This window comes from Clinocottus analis, unplaced genomic scaffold (assembly GCF_023055335.1).
Source record: "Clinocottus analis isolate CAN_PGR_092001 unplaced genomic scaffold, fCliAna1.0.p SCAF_17, whole genome shotgun sequence".
NCBI lineage: Eukaryota > Metazoa > Chordata > Actinopteri > Perciformes > Cottidae > Clinocottus > Clinocottus analis.
Window position 1 is genome coordinate 13,176,533 of NW_027175898.1, and position 21,420 is coordinate 13,197,952.

The 21,420-nt window shown below is 43.0% G+C and overlaps 1 protein-coding gene across 6 annotated transcripts in view; it reads right to left on the minus strand.

The window, feature by feature from the left end:
- dctn1b (dynactin 1b) overlaps positions 1 to 21,420 on the minus strand; it is a 32,143-nt gene that overhangs the window by 2,158 nt on the left and 8,565 nt on the right. For 2 of the 6 annotated variants that reach the window (XM_068581170.1, XM_068581165.1), the window contains exons 3-30: positions 20,737 to 20,815; positions 19,781 to 19,812; positions 18,645 to 18,665; positions 14,548 to 14,565; positions 12,729 to 12,749; positions 11,869 to 12,039; positions 9,916 to 10,113; positions 9,478 to 9,682; positions 8,880 to 8,958; positions 8,105 to 8,264; positions 7,785 to 7,889; positions 6,840 to 7,031; positions 6,638 to 6,754; positions 6,281 to 6,433; positions 5,939 to 6,099; positions 5,309 to 5,477; positions 5,008 to 5,076; positions 4,650 to 4,862; positions 4,357 to 4,518; positions 4,080 to 4,211; positions 3,829 to 3,957; positions 2,951 to 3,093; positions 2,721 to 2,878; positions 2,516 to 2,527; positions 1,370 to 1,494; positions 938 to 1,124; positions 312 to 385; positions 118 to 207 (exon numbers count right to left, since the gene is read on the minus strand). In XM_068581170.1, the coding sequence (XP_068437271.1) occupies positions 118 to 207; positions 312 to 385; positions 938 to 1,124; positions 1,370 to 1,494; positions 2,516 to 2,527; positions 2,721 to 2,878; positions 2,951 to 3,093; positions 3,829 to 3,957; positions 4,080 to 4,211; positions 4,357 to 4,518; positions 4,650 to 4,862; positions 5,008 to 5,076; positions 5,309 to 5,477; positions 5,939 to 6,099; positions 6,281 to 6,433; positions 6,638 to 6,754; positions 6,840 to 7,031; positions 7,785 to 7,889; positions 8,105 to 8,264; positions 8,880 to 8,958; positions 9,478 to 9,682; positions 9,916 to 10,113; positions 11,869 to 12,039; positions 12,729 to 12,749; positions 14,548 to 14,565; positions 18,645 to 18,665; positions 19,781 to 19,812; positions 20,737 to 20,815 (3,375 nt within the window). The remainder of the gene's footprint in view (positions 1 to 117; positions 208 to 311; positions 386 to 937; positions 1,125 to 1,369; positions 1,495 to 2,515; positions 2,528 to 2,720; positions 2,879 to 2,950; positions 3,094 to 3,828; positions 3,958 to 4,079; positions 4,212 to 4,356; positions 4,519 to 4,649; positions 4,863 to 5,007; positions 5,077 to 5,308; positions 5,478 to 5,938; positions 6,100 to 6,280; positions 6,434 to 6,637; positions 6,755 to 6,839; positions 7,032 to 7,784; positions 7,890 to 8,104; positions 8,265 to 8,879; positions 8,959 to 9,477; positions 9,683 to 9,915; positions 10,114 to 11,868; positions 12,040 to 12,728; positions 12,750 to 14,547; positions 14,566 to 18,644; positions 18,666 to 19,780; positions 19,813 to 20,736; positions 20,816 to 21,420) is intronic. The other 4 variants (XM_068581168.1, XM_068581167.1, XM_068581169.1 and 1 more) reach the window with 4 other exon arrangements.

The following is a 21,420-nucleotide window of genomic DNA, read 5'->3' on the forward strand; positions in this document are numbered from 1 at the left end:
TTGTAGAGACGAGAGACGAGACTCAGCGGTAAAAGGAGTCGCTGAAGAAACCGTTGCATGTGTGTGTAAATATAATATAAATAGTGTGTGTCTGACAGGTGCATCTGAAGCTCTCACCTTAACAAACATGGCTGAAGGGAACGTGGCGAAATCAGACGAGACTCGAGCTCCAGCGTGCTGGTGGACGACGTGCTCGGCGACTTCGTCCTGACCGAGTGGAGAGAAAAGAGGAGGACATTTGAACTGGTCCTGAGTCAGCCTGTAAAGCGAGGACTTTCAGTGTGTGTGTGTGTGTGTGTGTGTGTGTGTACCTTCAGTCGGCCCAGAGTGTCGCTGAGGGACTGTAATCGAGCCGTCTGCTCCAGGAGCTGAGCACCCGGGGTCACTGCAGCACAAACAACAACACATCTGTTCTTCATTCAGGGATTAATATGGAGTTCATCATAAGAGATGTTTTAGTGTCCCAGGAAAATGTTCCAAAAACTCACGGTTTAGTGTGCAATGAAAGTCTTACAATATGAATTTTTACTGATATACTATAGTTCAACTTTGTATGTCGTCTTTACAAGATACTTTGACATTCATGACAAAACATAGCATTGAGTTTTTATGACATTTTACTGAAATAATATACTTATATATTACTTGACAAAAGTCAAAGTGTGTCATCAAAATGTCATTGTATAGTATGTCAATTTTTTTAAATAAAATATAGTATTGAATGTTGTTAAAACATAGTATAGTATCAGAAAAATTGTCAAAATTCTCATAGTCACAAAATATGGTAGTACGGTATGTCTTCGTATTGTCAAAGAAAAGGCCTAATATGTCATTAAAAACACGTCACCATAAAGTTATGGTGATCAATACAAATGTATTTTTAACAGCCACAGAATAAAAAGTCATAACATTGTGTAAAAACATATCGCTTGCATACCGGGAGATTTCCCCGTGATGTCCACCACCTTGACGTTGGCGCTCATCTGCAGCAGCGTCTCCAGCAGCTGGTCGGTCTTGCGGTAGAGGGCGCTGGAGAGCACCTCGGGGCGCCCGCCGTCTCTGGAGGGAAGTTTGGTGACGTGAAGAGGAGGAAGAGCGGCGAGCTGAGCGCGCATCTTCTCCGCCTGCGAGAGAAAACATGGACGCGATACGCTTTTAAATGTACAAACATGTCGGACGACAATCTGAAGACGAAAACTGCATCCTCAGTCAAACTGGATCTCTAAGAAAAGATGTATATTTTAGAACTTTAAATATTTTTGTCTACAAGGTCTTGGGGACATGAAGATGCGACTACACCCTCATGGTGGAGTACAGAAGAGTCTGTAGAACCAGGGAGGAGGTGAGGTGGTGGAGCGAGGACTCGTACCTTCATTCTGTTGTTGTCGTTCTTCAGGTGTTTGATGCAGAGTCTCTGAGCTTCAATCTGCTGAGTCAGCAGAGGAGAGTCGATCACCTGGACGCCCGACCCGGCGCCGGGCATCACGCTGGCCGCTGGAGGCGAAGAGCAGGAGAACGTTACGAACAGCTGACTGAACCCAAATCTATCGCACCTTTTATAATCTCAGTTTAAATAACAAACAAGTTGTTTACAGCTGCAACATTTTACATGCTGAACCTTTTAAGTGTGCATACTTCAACACAATGTTGATTATTATTTCTACACTACATTTCAGAGTTAAACATTGTACATTTAATCTGACAGCTGCTGCTGCAGATTAAGTTTGCATGCTAATCCTGTGAAGTGTTTATTAAATCAGGACATATTGTTGCAGAATAAACGACCCAACAAGTCAAGACTGAAGGCTTCTTTTCTTCCACCAGTGTGTCGAGCCGTCGTCATTCTGTTTTTCTGTCTGGTATAATTATCACTAACTACAGCGGACATTTTAAAGTAGATGATATAAATATGGATTACGATCATGCACATGCCAGAGGATGCAGATTCATGCGATGCATTTCAAATTGATAGTGTATGTAAAACCTTTCATCTTGGTTTATTAACAGGGTTCCTGTAGAGACTTTGAAGACCGTTTTAACACCAAACTCTAACTGTCCAGTATGAAAGAACGATGGAAAACCAGTAGTGTCAATATGGACTAAATGTGTATTGATTATCACATTTTAACTTCGCAGCAGTCTACAACAATAACTTCTAATGATATAATTAAATGAACAACCTGGATGTGGATAAGCAGCAGATGTAATAATTACTTAATGGATTAGTTTTATTTACAGTTGACATCGTTTTGAGCTGATGAGCTACAGTGTTGGCTACAAGTCTGATGATGCTGCTCCACAAAAAGGATAAAAACAGACTCCTGTGCACGTAATCTACAGCAACAATCCCACTTTCAGTAGCAGCTACCCAAACATTTTTAAAAAATGGACATATATTTCGGACTTCTGGAAGTCAACCTGCAGAAACCCTGAATAAAACGCATGTAGTATCTAACGGCCGTGTAATTATTTCTGAAAGAAGCGTGCGCATGCAGGATCGCCAGCAGGTAGATACCTTTTTGTTCCTCTGCAGGAGGTAACGTAAGAGATTAAGAAGAAAAAGTTACGTGAAGACAAAGGAGGGCCAAAAGAGGACTTGAAGTTAAAATATTAGATTTGATTTTTAGTCTGTTAGCATAGTTGCTAAACCAACACCGATATAAAACTCCTTCAGAGGGCTCGGCTTGTTGTTCGTGTCGTGTGGTTTTCCCGCCGCTCACCTCCCGTGACGATGGAAGCGATTCCCGACGGGCCGGTTGCTCGCAGCCCGTCGATGGTCATCTTGGATTGGCTGCTGATCCGCTGCTTCAGCTCGGCCTTCTCCGCCTCCAGCTGGTCGATGTCGGCCTGCAGAGCGTCCATCGTCTCCTCGAACTCCCTGCGGAGAGGAAACACAACACAGCTGTAGACTTCCGTGGCGGAACGTGACTTTACCGCCGTCGGTTCTTACTTCTCCTTCTTCTTCAGCAGAGTCTGGGCCTCGTCCAGTCGGGTCTGAATCTTCTCGACGCGCTCGTCCGCGTCTTTGGACGAGCTGTCAAGCTTCTTCTCCAGCAGACTGAGACGGACACTCGCCTCGCTCAGCTCCTCGCCCTGAAGACACACAAACAGGCTCCACGCAGTAAACACCTTTACACTTTTCCTTCTGGATTAATCTGACAATTTGATTCATCATTTGGATGTCGGAAGATAATTAAGATTTTGGAGCGTTATCAGAAAAGTCTGAGAAGACTAAAGAGTGTTAATATATTCAGCCTGGGATTACAGAACAGTTGGTATCTTTTGAATAAAATAAAATATGAACGATTAACGATCAAAATAGTGGCAGATTGGTTGATTTATTGCTGCAGGTTTATTGAGTAGTAAACGTACATCATAACTGACTACTGCTGAATCCACAATAACCTTTATTTATTTCATTTTTTTCATTTAATTTCTTGTGTTTTATGTTTTTGCTTTTTAAGAATAAATGATAATTACCTTCCTAATTCCTAGTGTGATTTTAAAAATTGTAATTGATACATTTTAGTACTTTATTCAGAGCCTGGACAGCTGTGAACATTGATCCTCAGTTAAATAAAAAACACCTGAGAATATAGATTGTATTGTATTTTTTTTTGGCGTAAGTTAGGAATGTGAACTCATGACTCTGTGTCTACTCACAACAAAGAACTTCAATCTGGTAGATTTAATTGATTGATTTTATTTTTACACGCACTGGTTTGACTGCAATTGCAAAAGCTGTAAACTAAATGGAAGAAGCAGCGGAGTCTGCGTGTGTTTTATTCTCCGTGAACCTCCGCCAGGTGAGAAGGAGGGTTTACCCACCTTGATCTTCAGGGACTTCTTCAGCTCTTTGATGACCGTCTCTCTGTCCTCCAGCTTCATGCCGAGACCTTCGGCGTCGGTGATTTCAGCCCGAAGAGCCGCCGCTCGCAGATCCACGGGCGGAGGGTCCTGATGGATGAAGGAGCAGAACGTCAGAACCAGAACCCGCTGCATTCACGTCGAGGGGAGAGACCAGGACGTGTTGAGAGCTGAACTGCGACGTACAGAACATGCTCTTGACACTGAATCACCTGGTTTTGAGGCCTCTCCGAGTCGTACTCTCCCTCCTGCATGGCGGTGGCCATCTTGTTCATGGTGGCGATGACCATGCCGCAGGACTGCCGCAGACAGTCGTAGGGGTTGGCGCCCTGCGATCCGTAAATCTGCAAACGACGGTGTGCTCGTCAATAACGTGCTCCAAATAAAACATTTCTTTCAGTTGCTCCACGTAACTACGACACATTGTGGTCCTGAACGTGAACTAAATTGTTTGCCTCAGTTTTGTTTCGTGAGTTTCTGAGTGATCACCTGCTCCCCCGCCTTGAAGGCCACGTCCTCCAGTTTGACGGCCGCCAGCCCCTCCTGTTCCCCGAGAGGCGACATCATCTGAGCTCCAGCTGCCGCCACTTCCTGCAACACCGCCACCACCCAGGTGAGGTGTTTCCTGCAGTCGGAGAGGGTGTCGCACACCTGCGAGGGCCCAAAGGTCAACGTGACTCAAATGTTACCACGTATATAGGAAACGTTCAACCTCATTGAATGCTTCTGACATGATAACGTAACGTAAGCTCTGACGTGAACCAAGGAGACAAATCGGTTACCTGTTGTCCAAAGGTGAGAGCCGCCGGGATGCCCGGCGCGTCGGTTCCCGGCATCCTGCGGCGGATCTTCTTGCAGAACTGTCGGATGTCGCTGCAGGACGTCTCCAGGTCCTTCAGCAGCACGGCGAGGTCGGCCTTCTCCTGACCCGTGTGCAGGAACGCGCGCAGACGACCCACCTCCACCGCCATGCAGTCCAAGGCACTCTGGGTAAACTGCACGTGGACACAACAGGTTAAACCGGTCGAGCCGCGAAATACGCAGCAGTCGTTTTCATTGTTATCTGCCGGTGAGAAACGTGACGTAACCAGACGGGTGAAGTGGTTCATTCGGTGTTTTCACCGAGGTGTCGGTACTCACTCTGATGTGATCGGCCAGCTGCATGGTGCAGTCCTCGTTCTGATCGGCCAGGTGGATGCTGTACAGGTGCTGAGAGTAAAGTCATTTTGTACATGAGTGGAAGATGTTTATGTTATCATAAACATATTGAAACTGGAATTGTGATGTTGTCATACAAACGTGGCTGCAGAAGAAAATTAGGTTTGCAATACATTCCATTAGAAATGAAGAAAAAACATGTAGACATAACCCTTTTTTCTTGTAAATGTGTTTCATTGGATGCAACTGAAGTAATAAATTATATATCTAACCGTGTGTGTACCTGATAGTATTTGATGGCCTTGGTGAGCGGCTCCACGTTGACCGTCTCGTCCAGCTGGTCTTTGTGCAGCAGGTCGATGAGGAAATCCAGAGAACGTTCGTGGACGCTCATCTCCGGGTACAGAGCGCCGATCTTCTTGTAGACATCCACACCGCACTGAGACAGAGCCCTGACACACACACACACACACACACACACACACACACGCAGTCATTAACAGCCTCAACTGTAATTGTGTAATTGATTACTTCCAGAAGTTCCACACTCCAGTTTTAATGTTAAGTTGTGTGATAATAAATATATTCAATACATTGTTCTTCACTCAAGACCGAAAAAAGTATGAAATTAGCTTGAAGAATCAATGTAAAATATGAATTAGTGAATGTGTTGTGTGTCACAAAAATGAAGCTGAAGATAAAATTTCTCTCCAATTGTTTTTGTGCAGAATCCCACAAACAAACTCCACAGAACAGAGAGATGTTTCCTCCAAAGGAGACGACGGCGATGAAGCTGAGTTAACGGGTTTTGATTAAATGCAAAAGTTCAAATCCAGCCGAAATAAACCTGCAGTCATCTCTCAGTGCTCGGACTCTTCTCCTGCTGTACACGTGTGACTCATCTGAGACTCACTGCTCGTATTTGTGCAGCGTGGCCTGCAGCAGACTCAGAGAGTACACCAAACCGCCCGCGAAGCTCAGCTGCTCCCCGATGGCTCCCTTCAGCCCGGCTCGCTCCACACAGCTCTCGTTCAGGTCAAACTTCTCCTGGGCCTGTTTGCTGATCAGCTCGGCCTGCAGACACACAAGCAGACACAAATAAGGTAAATTAAAAAAAAGTGTACAGCATTGATTTGGAGGCTCCTTTAAACCGTCCAGATTTCAGTTTGCGTGTGTCCTTTACGCATTGATCAGTTTTTTATGGTGAAATTCACTTTAACAACCTGCTCAAAACAGTAAACTGTGCGGCGTTCACCTTGCAGACGAGTCTGGGGATGAGCAGCAGCACCAGGATGCAGTCGTGGTCTCCGCCATGGCGGAGGAAGGACTCGGGCATGAAGGCGGTCAGAAGAGACACGTGTCTGTTGGCCTGACCCACCTCCATCTTCCTCAGCTCCATCTCAATCGCCTACACAACATAAAACACAATATAGAACTAGTCTATATCGCACCATTGTACAAATTACTGATCAAACATCAAAAATGAAATGTAGATCCTGAAAAATAACCCTCTGAACTCAAAGAAAACCAAAAGAAAGCTTTAGAAAAGAACATTTCAGTTGACCTTAAGTCACATTTAACGTTATCAAACTCATCATTCTCTCTTATTGACCTTGGCGTAGGCCTTCGTCTCCGCAAACTTAATCTTGAAGTCAAACATCTCTGCCGGCGCCTGCTGCTGCAGCTCGGCTGAGGCTTCCTGCTGGCTGGTGAGCTCTCTGTTCACCTCCTGAAAGAAACAACACACAGGAGGAGGCTCAGCAACAGGAGCACGTAGGAGTAAACTACGTGCCGCCTGCTCACTGGGTCCGCACCTGCAGGTGAGCCGTGAGCTCGCGGTACTTCTTGATGGTCTGCTGGTAGTCGGCGACGGTCTCCTGCGCCGCCTCCACGTGTTTCTCGGACTCTCGGACTTTAGAGGCGCCCAGATCCAACATCTCCCTCAGCTCCAGCTCCGTCTCTCTGGCGTTCTCCTGCAGCTCGTCGTTCATCTCGTTTATAGCTTCCTGGACGGTGGAGACAACAGAACACAGTCGGCCCCTCGCTGGAATCACATCTAGAAATATACTCATGTCCACATTTCCTCGGTTGGACACGACTTCAATGAGACAAATGTTTCTTTATGGTTTTTGAAGAACAGTTTGGATAATTGTGTGCCTGTGTTATGTGTTGTTTTGTATATGAAGGTCACACTGTTACGTTGTTTTTAGATAGACATTTTGTTTTCTTTTTTTATATTCTGTTATATGCAGACAACGCAAGAATTTTTGTTGATATTGATATGAGAGCAAAATGTATAACAAATACAATTGTCATTGAAAAAAAAGGAAACTCCCAGTTTTGGCACATTTATCTGGTGCGCTTTTATCCTAAAATTCGTTTGCCCGAAACGGAATAGACCGGTCAACGTTATTTATTACGACCAAGGTCAATGCGTAACAGAGGTGGACTAATTAAAATACTTATAGTACCTAAAACATGTGGCCTTTATATTTCAACCATGATTCAAATAGTAAATGCACCAAAGCGAACACCAGAGGGCAGCACATACACTGAATGGCTTTACTCCATATCAATAATGAAATGAGTCAGCAAACTGTGACACTTTAACTTCCTCTGACCTCCTACAGTCCACAGAGATGCTGAGCAGGAAAATGCACCAGACTCAGAGTTATCACTGTGTTATTTATCAACCTAATGTAATGCATCTCTCATATCTCTGTTAATTTAAAGCTCAATGAACTGATGATGTCACTCACCAGGTCAGTGACCGTCTCCCTCATCTCCCTGACTTTCTCCTCCAGGTCCAGGTTCCTCTCTGTCAGCATCTCCACCATCTCCTCCGCCCCTAAGGCTGCATCCACCTGGAACAAAGCACACCATCATCAATATTATGACTTGGCTTGTTACATCGACATGGCAAAATCAGCTATAAAAGTTCACATAAAGTGTTCTGAAAAGGAATCTTCTTATCTGAATGTAACAGAAATACTCAGTGGAAACGCTGATGCTGGCGGACTGCAGCATGATTTATGTCCCTGCAGCAGCTCAGAGGCTCTCTGTGATGCAAAGCACTGACCTGCTCTTTGAGCTCGTCGATGGTCTTTTCTGCCACCGTCGTCTCCTCCTGCAGTTTCTCCTTCTGGCTCCTCAGAGTGTCCAGCTCCACGTTCTTCTTCTCCATCTGCTTCTGCAACTTCACGTGTTCCTGCTTCTCTGACGACGACAGGTCACGCATCCTGAAACACAGGAGGAAACAGACCATGAAGCTCTGGACCAGGAAGAAGTATCCAAACCTTCTGTAATAAAGGAAATGTAAGTAAAAGATATGTAGTATTCTAAAACTACAACACTGCGAAAAATGTATATATATTTATATATATTTTACATTTTCTCTGTTGTTTTTATTATGACTTAAAGGGATCGTACGGATGTTTTGAAGTGGGGTTGTACGAGGTACGGGGGCGAAAAAAAAACATTTTTTAGACATTTAAAAAAATCTATATAAGTCTATTTGAATTTTGTTTTTTGATACTTTTTTTTCTTTAAACTTGAGCGTTTGTTTGATGTGTGGGGTAAACATGTGCTGTGGTATTTTTAGTTTTGTTGATGTGGAAAGTGTATGTAAAAAAAATAGGTAAACATTATTACAATAAATCTAAATAAAATTACAATAATTAATAAAAAGATCAGAATCAAGATTTTTTTGTGAATTTCCGTCTCTTCTCTCCACATTTCTTTTCCTTATTCACTGTCAACTTCAATGAAGCAAGATGACAGAGGCATTTATGACTTTCCCTGCAGGGTGAAGAGTGTAAACACACACACACACACACACACACACACACACACACCTGACCAGTGCCTCCTTCAGCCTCCCGTTCTGCTCCTCCAGCTGTTTCACATGGTAACTGGAGGCAGCGCCATCAGAACCTGTGAGAAACCCAAAAAGCACAACTGAGCTCTCCGGTGTCCTGTGGTTTTATTATTAAACCTTTTTTTTCTGCAAAACAATAACGTTGACGAGTCATAATTTAACAAATGGCACCTTTGAGTTGGCTCTGATAACCGCTAACTGCCGTTGTAATTAAACAAAACAAAAGTTTCCAGGAAGAAGAAAAAGAAGTAATCATTAATAATTTAGCCTCACGAGAATATACAACCTTGAAATGTATAATCCATGAGTGCAGAAAGATAATTATTTCTTTTTGTTGCATTCTGTTCACAGGTTAGTTTCTAAAACTGTTAAAAATTGTTTTTGTTCGGCCTTAATTATTCAAACAATGAAGTATTAAAGCAAAAAGAAAAGCCAGTGTTGCTTTAATGAAAGTGATTGATGCAATATCAGCATGTGACAATAATTATTTTTGGATAAAAACTCACATCAGTTCTCACATGCGGGGTTAACAATGTGGAGAACAGATAAATCGTGTTTTTGTGTCTCAGCCCAACCTTTCTCCTCGATCTCGTGCTTGAGGATCTCCAGGTCCATGGTGAGCTCGTCCACTTTTTCCTTGTGGGAGTCGACCTCCAGCTGCAGAGACTCCGCCCTCTCCTCGGCCATCTCCTTATCCAGCGTGGCCATCTCGATCGCATCCGCCGTGTCCGACATCTCCTCCATGTAATGCTCCTTCGCCTCCAGAGCTTCTTTCGCCTCCTACACACAGATTATTAGGTTTAGTTAGTTATGTTCACTTCGTACAATCTTTAAAACCTGCAAGGAAGTGGTTCTCTCTGCATGCATTCCTCTGTTTTATATATCATCATCTGTCTTTAAAAACTATTTCTGACACAAAGTGTGAGTGACGTGTTTACAGAACACTCGCTTCCCCAGTATTAGATTTAATTAGATTTGATAGTAGGTATTGTATTGCATCTCTTGATTCTCACCCTCTTGGCCTCTTTGAGTTGTTTCTGCAGCTCGGCCTGCTGCTCCTGCATCTTTGTCTTCCACTCCTGCAGCTGCTCCAGCTGGATCTTGTGCTTCTCCAGCTCCTTCAGCTTGGCCTTGTCCTCCGTCCGCTTCATCTTCAGCGTCTCCAGCTTCTCCTCCAGGTCCTTCACCTGCAGACGCAGCGCCTCCTCCTCCTGTATGCAGGCGATACGAAGGAGGACGGAGGATGGAGGGCGACGGAAGGATGAGATGAAGGAAAGGGAGATATTTGAAAATGGAGGACAGATGGGAGAAATGGGGATATTTAATTAGTAATCACACATTTAAAAAAAGATTAAAAATACTGTAAGACACAAGTATTTTTATGTATTAGGAAGCTTTAACTCCACTTGCCATGCAGGGACTCCACCTGCGGAGTGGAGGAAGTCAGCGTTAAGACGCACACATGCCTCGCCGGGACGGACACACTTAACATATGAGCTTCTACACATTCAACACGCACAAGTGAAAAGCAGGAGGTCTTAATTTAATCCTGAACTAAAGACACCCAGCCTGTGAACAGCGACAGAGCCATCTCACACACAGCAATTAGAGACTGGAAGTCACACCTTCGACAGCTTGTTAAAAACGTTAGTGAGAGAAAACAACACTTCAATATGCAAAAATATCTTCACATCACGCCACATCACTACACCTGTGTTTCCATAGTGACGTCCTCCTGAGGGGATAAAGTAGGAATCAGGGCGATTATGTTGGCCTTTAAACTGGACACCACACGGCAGCTGATTTTTACTAAAATATTTAAATGGTGATCTGATAAAAAATAATGAAAAGTACATGTTGCGTCTCTCTGTGTCGCCAGCCATTCATCCTGTACACATGACTAACAAATACTTCACAGACAATGAAGCAACTATGCGTGGTCATCTTAATCACGCTTCATTAGCCAGGTGCTCCAGAGATAAAAACTGCTCAACATAACTGCTTCGTCTCATTGCTGAGAAGCAGGAGATGGAAACTGAACAAATGATAGGAAAACACTTCCTCCTCTTCCTCACAAATTACCACCTGTTGTCCACTAATGATTATGATTAAAAGCGGTAGTATCTAGCAGTGTCTATCTATAAGTACGAGTGTTGTCTGGTGTCCCTCAGAGCTCAATCCTGGGCCAACTTAAAATTCATATATGATTTAGCATTTAGCAGTGCTACTAACAAATAAAATCATCACCTATGCAGACGACACCCCACCCCTACAGCTTAAAGGATCCAAAAAACATGTTTCAGTTTCCATGCCTTGTGATTTTAACAAACAATACTCTAAATAATAGTCAACCCGCAATCTGTGTGGGGATACGCTGCCTCTTGGCCCAGTGCATGCTGGGATACACAGCAGCCGCCTGTAACCACCAAGAGGATAAGCTGTTTAGAAAATAAATGGATTATACAACTAAAGGCTTGGTGCTACTTTACAAATTATAATCAAATCTGTTGTTTCCTTATGTATTTTTAAGACACCAGTTAAAGCCTTAGGCCTTTTAGATTTGTTTTTCTTATGACGCCAACACAAACCGACAGCGGTGTCAAAACGCCTGTATATTTAGAGGAGCTATAGAAAAGCAAATGTCACATCTGATTTGACTCCCACACTTCTGCTCCGCTGGCTCGTCAGTGCACTAAGAGTCTTAACACGTCTGTGATCTTGTTGGCACGATGTGCATAGTGTTACAGAACAACAGCGTCATGTGCCGTCATTCTTACACACATGTAACTATTGTGTTTCATGAAGCAAAATGATTCATTATAGCTGGCATTAGTCACCCATATCCTACTCTAAAATGGAAGCATTAAATCAATATTTTATGAATGCGCCTGGTCCTAAATTCATTGGCAAGGTGCCTTTCCCTGTAACTGTGGCCACAGCTTGTTGTCTGAAAGCAGATAACTGACCTTGCTGGGGACGGGGGCCGGAGGGTTTCCTGGGGAGTGAAGGGTGGGGATGACCGGAGCCGCCAGAGGCGTCTGGGCCGGCGTGCTGGGCTCGCTGCTGCTCATCTCGCCGGCCGAGGCCGAGGCCGAGCCCGACGCAGTCCCCTTGCCACCTGCAGGCCGGGTGGGCTGCTGAAAAGGGGAATAAACAAGGGGAAGAAATAATGAGGAAAAAACATGACTATTTGTATGATGAAAAGATCCCACTGGGTATAAATGACTGATGAGGTTTTTAATGGAGATCCCTCACTGCAGGTTTACACTCATATAGCATTCTGGTTTTCTCATTTCTCATTTATTTTCCTTCAGGAGTCGCTAAGGTTTAAAGTGAATGAAGTTGTTTCAACACATTTATAAAACTATTAAATTGTACATTCATATAGTCCATATCACTGTTAAGAACTTCTTGTCTGTTTCTTTATTTGCTGACAATTATTGACCTCCATTTTGGACCCAAATATAGGATTTATTCAATTGAAAACACATAAAAACATAATCAGAGAGCAAACAAAGCAATTAAAAACACATCATAACACAAAAGGACACAACTACACCAGCTGCAGCAGAGAAATACTTGGAGATTAGAAACAGAATTTATGCTGTGAATATGAATGTAAAGTAGAAAAATGTTGTTGCTATTAACCAAACTAATGATGGAATGGATTTGGCGTCGTGTCGGGTGATGTGTAGTGTCAGCAGTCTTGGCATCACTCACACAAACACACAAGCTGCTTCATGAAGTAAACCAACAATCACACATCCTAACATGACTCAAAGTGGTAGAAAGGGAAAGCCCTGTGGACTTTGAGGACTGGGCTCACCTTGGGCCTTCTGGCCGTGGTCTGAGGAGAGGCAGGAGAAGAAGAGGAGGGAAAAGGTCAAAAGGGAAGGAGAGGAGGAGAGGAGGGAAGGACACAAACAGCCAGGGTTAGTGATTCAAGGCAAAGTTCATTTTAAAACTGGAAATCACAGACGAAACAGGACAAGATGGTTTGCATGAAACTGACAATAAAAAACAGCAAAAAGTACCACAATGAATCCATTATTATCGTGTAACATCCCGACGGATCTCTACTCTGCTGTGTTCCCCCCCTCATCCCTCTCGTCCTCATCTCTTCCACCCTCGTGACCAAAGGCAACAACGACATGAACACTGAGACTGGTACGGCCATTGTATCCTAAATGACTGCTTTGTGTCTGCGCTTGCTGTCGTGCTGCACTTGCTGTGATAATAGCTTGTTATAGCTTGTGATCGTGCTGCGTCAAAGAGCTACACAAAGAAGTATCCGCACTTTGCTCTGATCCAGCTCCTGGGAGTCCTGGGTTTTGTTGTTTTAATGATACTGTGAGACGGAGGCGTTCACCATGAAGAGCATCCTAAAACACAATGATTTGGTTTATAGATCAACTAAATCTTATATCAACTCTAACATGTTTGTGTGTAAGGCTGCATTGTAATTATATCAGAACATTTGAATTAAAATGTGAAGGAAAATGTCAAATTGAGTTTCAAATGTTATTCTTGACCTTGACAGAATAATCTCACCTCACAACACAATTAGTGGCTTTCGATCACATGAGGGCTGCAGCTCACGATTATTACCTCCATTAAATGTTCAAATGTCTGGGTTTTATGACCAACAGTCCAAAACCTAAATATTCTCACTCTGATTTACAACTTAGAATAGCAGAAACTTCATATTTTGGGCATTTATGCTTGAAAAAAAGTTGAGTTTATTGAAAAGTTTAAGAGGAAATTTATGGACCTGAAAAATGAAGCACAACTTAAATAAAGATGATTAAATATTCTATATGTATATTGAGGTAAATAAATGTTCTACATTAATATTTATTCCATGGTGAAACTACCAGGCTATTCTCTCAGTTATCTAAACATAAAGTAACCCAGACATGTCTTTCCTTCCACTACATTCATGCAGTAGGATCTGAAGTCTCTCAGCTCGGGCACGGCCGTCTCTTTGGCTAGTTATCGTTCTTTATCGGATTAGAGCCGGACCATTCAGCAGAAATTAGCCCGAGCTAACAGCTGTACCAAACAAGAGCTGACAGCCCTCTTAAGCTATAGTGTCCTGCTGGAGATACCAGGACAGGCTGTACTGAAATCACGTGCAGCCGGTTTGCTACATCTGCAACCAAGTGTGAAATCATTTGATTCCCCTCTGATGGACAAAAAAAATCATTCAGCTAGTAAAAAAAATTAAAAAAAAGGCTTCTGCATGATAAGGTCAAATAACAGATAAAAGCTTGAGCTGGATACAGAAAGACAACTGAGCTCAACCGAAATGAAACACAAAAAAGATTCTGCACAAACATGTATGGGCATAAGGCATGGAATAATTCTGCAAAAATCAGTGCCACGCAAAAAATAAACTGATAAAATGATAAAATAAGGTCACAAACAAGCTGCAGCTACGCTTCTACTTCCAAACTGGGAATCAGATTTAGATTGAGAGGGGGAAAAAAAGGACAATTCCCACCAAAATGAAAAGAGAAACTGAAACTTTAAAGCATGACCTTTACAGCAGCTCTGCCAACAAAACAAATGAATGTTGACAACAACAACAACAACAACAACAACGTTATCCTGACAGATAAGGACGATCGTATGGAGTTCTGTACCTTCCGGGGTGCAGGAGTCTGTCTCATCATATTTGCAAGAGAAGAAGACACACACACAACACACAGTCACCAAGAAATACACACAGACACACACACAGGGAGGTGATGAAACAGGGAACGATGCTCGATCCACAGAGACCGGGACGGACAGACAGAGAGACAGACAGACAGACAGCTGAAGCCGAACAGGCAGACAGGCAGCCACTCAGGCCGGGAAGCTGCAGTGGTGCAAATGGCCGCGGCGATTTTTTCCCAGGCTCCCCCTCCCTTCCTCTGTCCTCCTGCTCTCGTCCTCCTTTATGTCCTCCTCCTCGGCTTCTCTCATAATCCGTTTGCCGGAGCCCTCAGTCGGTGTCTCCCTCTCCTCTCTCCCCCCGTCTACGACTCGGACATCTCGCTGCCGAGAGCCTCCGACCCGCTTCTGCTCACAGGAGACGCCTCTCCTCCCCTAACCTTCCTCTCCTCCCCTCCTGTCTCACCCCTCACTCCCCACCTCCCTTTCTCGCTCCGCTCATTGTGATTTTTCCAGCCCAGCCAATGCCCTGCTCCCGCATTACATCACTGTGCAGCCTCCTCCCTCTCTCCCTCCCCGTGCTCTCGCCGCTCCTCAACCCACTCGCTACCACTGACAGACATGGGGGAGGTGGGGGTGGAGGGGGGGGAGTGAGACGGTAAGTGACTGGGACAAACGGAGGAGAGGATGTGAGACGGAGGAGGCGGGGCTGTAAACGGAGGCGAGGGAGGAAAATGAGCAGCGACGCCGATGCGATGCAAAGCCTCTCTTGTCGCCTGGCAACACTCGCAGAGCTCCACGGCTCATTAAAACGAGGCAAAAACAACGAGGACACCTGATCTCTGATGCACATTCACACGTTTTAAAAGGTATTTTAAATGAATATGTCGTATCATATTTCAAATGATCTGCCCCGTCTTTCTGAGGGACTGAAATTGGGGCGATTTTAAAGGATATTTACTATAAATGTTTCAAAAGTTTAATTAATTGAATAAGTTACTTTATAATAATCCACGACATTAGAAAACACATTATGATGAAAATGAGGTCCACCTTTTTCAGCTGCAACACATTAATATATGACAAATTATAATCCAAGGATGTAATATGAATTTGAACTGGTTCATTCTACATAATCAATACTTTTATTTTTGTTACTTTCAGCATGTTTTTAATTGTATCATAGTATTTTTACACTAGTTGTGCTACTTTTACTTTCGAATTATTCTTCAGTAAAAGTACAATCTTTGCAAAATGTATTAAAACATTGAGTTTTAAGAATCAACCAAATGTTAGTCGTGAGCTTTAGATGTAATTCTGCTCGTACGTTGTAAAAAAAGAGGATTTTAGTATAAAAAGTGCTTTAATAGGTCAGTTCATTCCTTGAGCCGTTGAGTAGCTTTCATCATATCTTCCTCTGCTCCACTAATCTGCTTCTCTGCACCGCCCGCCCAGCAGCACGAGAGAGCACATAAGAGGATTCATTAAATACTTTGATTAGCTGTGAGCTTTAAACCTGAAATACTTTCACATTGTGGGCCTGAAAATGGCCGTTAAATAATTTGAGATGGCCGTGATGAAACCTCGATGAGGTTATCGTAAACACAGCGAGGTCGTGTTTATTAGTAAGAATATTTGACAAAGAATCGATGACAGAAGAAAAGCGATTGTTGAGAGAAAAGACGGACGCAGAACTTCAGAGTTTCCGGCTGCTGAAGCGGAGAGGAAACCTGTTTACATGGATCCGTTACGGAGCAGCGGAGGGAAATCTGTCCTGATGAAATATTAATCATCTTTCTCTGTAAACCGCTCGCACAGACTAAGTGCTGCTCTGAGACGACGTCCACCGCTGAGTGATGGAGGGAGACACCCAGAGAGTGGTGGGATGTATCTGGTTTCTGGTTTCCCAGCACACACACACACCCACACACTCACACACACACACAAACACAAACACACACACACACCAGGATGGATCGCTGCCTGTGAGGTCACGGCTCTGCAGCCTCCAGCAGCACGAACACGGGGATGAGATGACCGCTCAGGAAGCAGAAACGCAGCATCGCCCGACGCGCTCGGCTTGCGCTGACTGAGCAAACCCACGACTGCTATTTCCTGTTCTTTAGGAAACTGGAGAGACGGCGTGATGCAGAAGAAGTTTATCGCATCGGACGTCAGTGAAAGTACAAAAAAATGAAACTGTGTCATTTCAAAGTTATATCACTTTGCTCCTCTCACTCTCTACACACTGTATTTATTTTATTAATTCATTTGTTCATGTATTAACTCATTGATCAATGTAATTATTTATCTATTTACTCATTCATGTATACATTCATTCATCTATTAATGTATGAATGTATCTATCTATTTATTTCTTAATTCATACATTTATTAATACATTTTTTAGCAACTTGTGGGTCCATAAAAACAGCATGTCTGTTATATAGAAAAGAAAAGACAAGATAATAAATCAATGTGTTTTTTGTCCTATAACTTTATATTTTCTGTCTCGACTGTAACGAGGAAGAATCATCCATCTTGTGTTCTTCTGCATTATGTTTTGATGCTTTTAACGGTTTTATGTGAAGCACTTTGAATTGCCTCCTTATTGAAATGTGCTACACAAATAAACTTGCCTATTTTTACATTATTCCTGCCTCTTCTGCGAGTCGTCTGTGACATTTAACTGCTCACATCTCCTCAGGTTGGATCTGAACATTCAGGCCTCCGTGTTTAAACCAAACTGAGCTCCCGAGGTTGAAAGTCAGCCGAACAGGAGACGATAAAGTAGAACCGAGCTGACAGGAAATCCATACTCTGCAGCAGGTCTGTTCTCTGCGGGCGTCAGATTTCACCTCGGTCACCTTCTGACATTTATAGCACGTATGAGTCAGCGCAGGATGATTGTGGGAGAGAACTGGACTGTCGGCATAAAGCGAGTCGAGATGAAACCACATAAAACATTGTGGCTCGACTTCATGCCCTTTGGGCACAAAAATGCTAAAAAACAAACATCTTCTAATCTTTAAAATGAATAAACTGCAGGAAAACAATGATTTTAGGATTGAACATATGTATACAGCATTCTTTTGTTAAAATAGATTTTATTATGAAGTTTTTATTTACCAAAATGCATGGAAAAGTATAGAAAAAACTGGGGGTTTTGTCTATTTTACGTACAACGATTTTGTACAATAAACTTTTACTAACAATGAATATTTGAATGAATCTGTTACTTCTATGAATATGGTGATTTTCATGATTAATTGATAAATCATTCAGTGTACAAATGTAACAAAAGAAATGATGTATGGACCTGTTCTGTGACCAACAATCCAAAACTTAAGATATTTAATTCACAATCACATAACCTGAGGGAAAAAAAGAAAATACAAAATATTTTACTTGATGAATGACCTAAACCTAATCAATCCACATCAACCGATCCGAAACCAGTCTCATATATCGCACGTCTTAATACTTTCACATTGCAGAGAAAACGAGTGGCAAACCGACACGGCTACATCAATAAAGCTGACTGCACTCAGCTGCAGTTCTTTTAATGCAATCTCCACTCTGAATGTCACAAAACACACGTTTACATACTATTGAGAGCTCAAAACTCAGGTGTTTTGGATGAAATGTGTCGATGCTGATTCACTAAAGAAATAAACACTAAAACAACAGTTTCTTCCTGGATGAACGGATGCCGGGATGACTTCAGCATGCAGACGAACAAACACACCAAGAGCCACAGAGCTGAACCAAACAGACCAGAGCAGAGCGCACGGCGAGGTGAGGTCAGGTGACAGAGGTCAGGTGACAGGAAGTGGAATCCCGTGTCACCTCTCTCTCGTTTCATTCGCTCACGTTCACTCTCACATAAACACAGAGCGGGTCGGCAACGAGACCACGGATGGACGGTGTGGTGAGCAGCGAGGGATCATGGGTAAAAAATTTTTTAAAAAGAGCGGCGGGAGTCCCGGGGTGCCATGCAGGAGCGAGGCCGTTCAGAGCCACGGTTACTACAGTCATCACCATAACATCACCACTGTACCGAGGTTAGAGAAACATGCACAACCTTTTTGGGCTTCACTCCTCGCTGCGTGGTCGGAGGAAAGAAGGGAAGGAAGTGAGGAAGGAAGGGTGGGAGGAAGGGTGGAGGTTAAAGGTGAAGAGTTTGTTAGATGCATGCTAGGGGTGACGGCGCACTGAGGGGAGTCGCTGCTCTTCGATGGCGGATCAAAGATCTCAATCGAATATACAGTACACTTTTTATCACCTTCATTCACTTTCACACACATTTCTTCATTCAGTTCATTTTCAGACAAACTGCATGTCAAAAAATATTATTTAAACGTGTCAAACACGTCTGATGTATTATTGTAGAATTAAATAGTGTATGAATGTTTTTTTTCAATTAGTTTTAGTTACTGTTTGTTTTTTTCACAGAATAAACTAATACAAATGTGAACCAGAAGCTCTTCATAATAACTATTTGGGTCAGAATAATGAATATCTAATCTAATTTATATCTAAAATATTAACTGTAATAATGAATATCTAATCTAATTTATATCTAAAATATTAACTGTAACATTATGAACAGGTTCACATTTAATTCTCAATCCAATGACTATTGACTAAAATGTTCCTTTTTGTGTAAAGTAACGACTCTCACTAAATAAATAATCTGTCGGTGCATCACAACACACAGCGAGTGGGTTTATCAGTAAATGTCGCCCTCTGCTGGTCAGATATGAAAACAGAACCTTCAGTGTCTCCACTTCAGCGTCAACAACTACTGCATATTTAATGCCCTCAGAGATTTTCAGTTACTCTCTTTTAAAGTGAACAAAAACACACTATTCAGTGAAATAAATGCAGTTAATCCCTGAAGCAAAATATAAATATACTATATTAATTAAAAAGCTAGAAAGCATCTTCCAACACGGTCACTTCAAACACAACCTGGGAAAAAGGAAACAATTCTCTGATAAAGGCTGAAACAGCAGAACAGGTGTGGCATTACTTCATTCACCAGCAACACACAGTGTTTACTCTCAGTAACAGAGTGTGTGTGTGTGTGTGTGTGTGTGTGTGTGTGTGTGTGTGTGTGTGTGTGTGTGTGTGTGTGTGTGTGTGTGTGTGTGTGTGCACGCTTCGCAATATTTGCTCCTGATTTCCTGCAGGGGAACTTATCGTTATCCGACTCACCAGTTTAGTGGATTTGGGCGTCTCCAGGATCTCTGAGGAAACAAAGAAAGTGAGGAACGTAAGTCAATATCATCATCAGTGTTTATCATCTTGAACAAGGTGTAAAGTCCTACAAAGATCCTGCTGCAAACGGATTAAGGTAAACATGACTTATTGTCTTTTCATCACATGCTCAACACAAAATGTTAATAAGAGAAGACTACAAGAAGCTTAACTGGAAAATGGGAATAATGACTTTCTTCTTCTTCTTAAAATCCAAAGCTCCAGAACTATGAATGGTCACTGTGGGGACATTATTATGTCAACTAGTATTAAATGAACTTCTCATGATTACTGAGACTTGACCTGTGGAAAGGGAATGATGTTATTATTATCTAGCAGTTAAAAAAAACATCTGGTGCCTGATTTCTATGATTGCTTTGTCTGTCATCTCTTTGTCTAAAAATAAAGACAAACTCCTGTCTACTCTGACGGGGTAAAAAAGAAGATGTTTGCTGTCAGCAGGTAGAAGGACGACGTGTTATTGTTAAACCTGCAGTTCAGTTCGACAGCAACAGAACATCTGCAGAGCTTTAACGGACCAGCGGCGCACGCAGAGGGATTCACACCCACAACCCTGCAGTCTGTGCCGAGCCCATGACTCATCGACACTCAACGTGAAACCAGACGCTGTAATGAGATATTTACTGAAGCACATTTATATTTCAGACCTTTAGCAGAACACAGCAGGAGCTACAGTGGGAGAGCAGGTGGGGTTACACTGCCTTGCTTAAGGGCACTTATACACTGAAACATACACGATGTGGTGATGCCGAAAGAACATTAACGCTGCTCGTAACATGCAGAAAGACTCAGTTCACTCTGTGTGCAAAAAGTCTGAAACGCACCCTCAGAATACTGAAAACTGTTGATGAAAGACGACCGAGGACAGAACATCTGGATGTGTGTGTCCTTACCTCGTTTGGGAACCTTGCCGGTGCCAGGCTCCGGCGTCTCTGGAGACGTCGTGTCGGCCCCATCGTCCACCAGCTGGATCTGAGGCAGACGGGAAGCAGTAAGACAGTCAGTTAAGGCCTCCAGTGACTTTTACTGCTACGACTGTCAGAGCTGGCAAACGTTGAAGTCGAACCCCAAGAAAAGAAAGTATTGAACGTTCATCCAGTTATAGCAAGCAAGTCGTATTTATTTTCATCTCCATCGGGATCTTTGCAACTGCAGTGTAGTGTGTGTGTGTGTGTGTGTGTGTGTGTGTGTGTGTGTGTGTGTCTGTACCTGAACAGCTGGGTCACAGCAGGTAACTGCAAGAATCACTTTATTTAACAGTCAATGGTTTGACGCCGTTTTCTCTTTGGCACGGACAATATTCAAGACTGGTCCAGGCCTGACGTACGTATGTGTGGACAGATAGTGGAATTAAGACTCAGGCATAACCATCCATTGATTTTATCGTGAGTATTTTGGCACGAGAACTTCCGCTCCAACAGCTGCTTCTAGGTCCTCTTGCAGGTAACTTCCTCTGTTTACTCAATGATGAAACATCACTTTGATGGAGTGTATTTTTAAGTCCTTCTCTGTGGCCGTTACGTTTCCTTGAGTGTTATTTATGGGATGCTTTGCTGTAGAGAGGCACGTTTTGTATC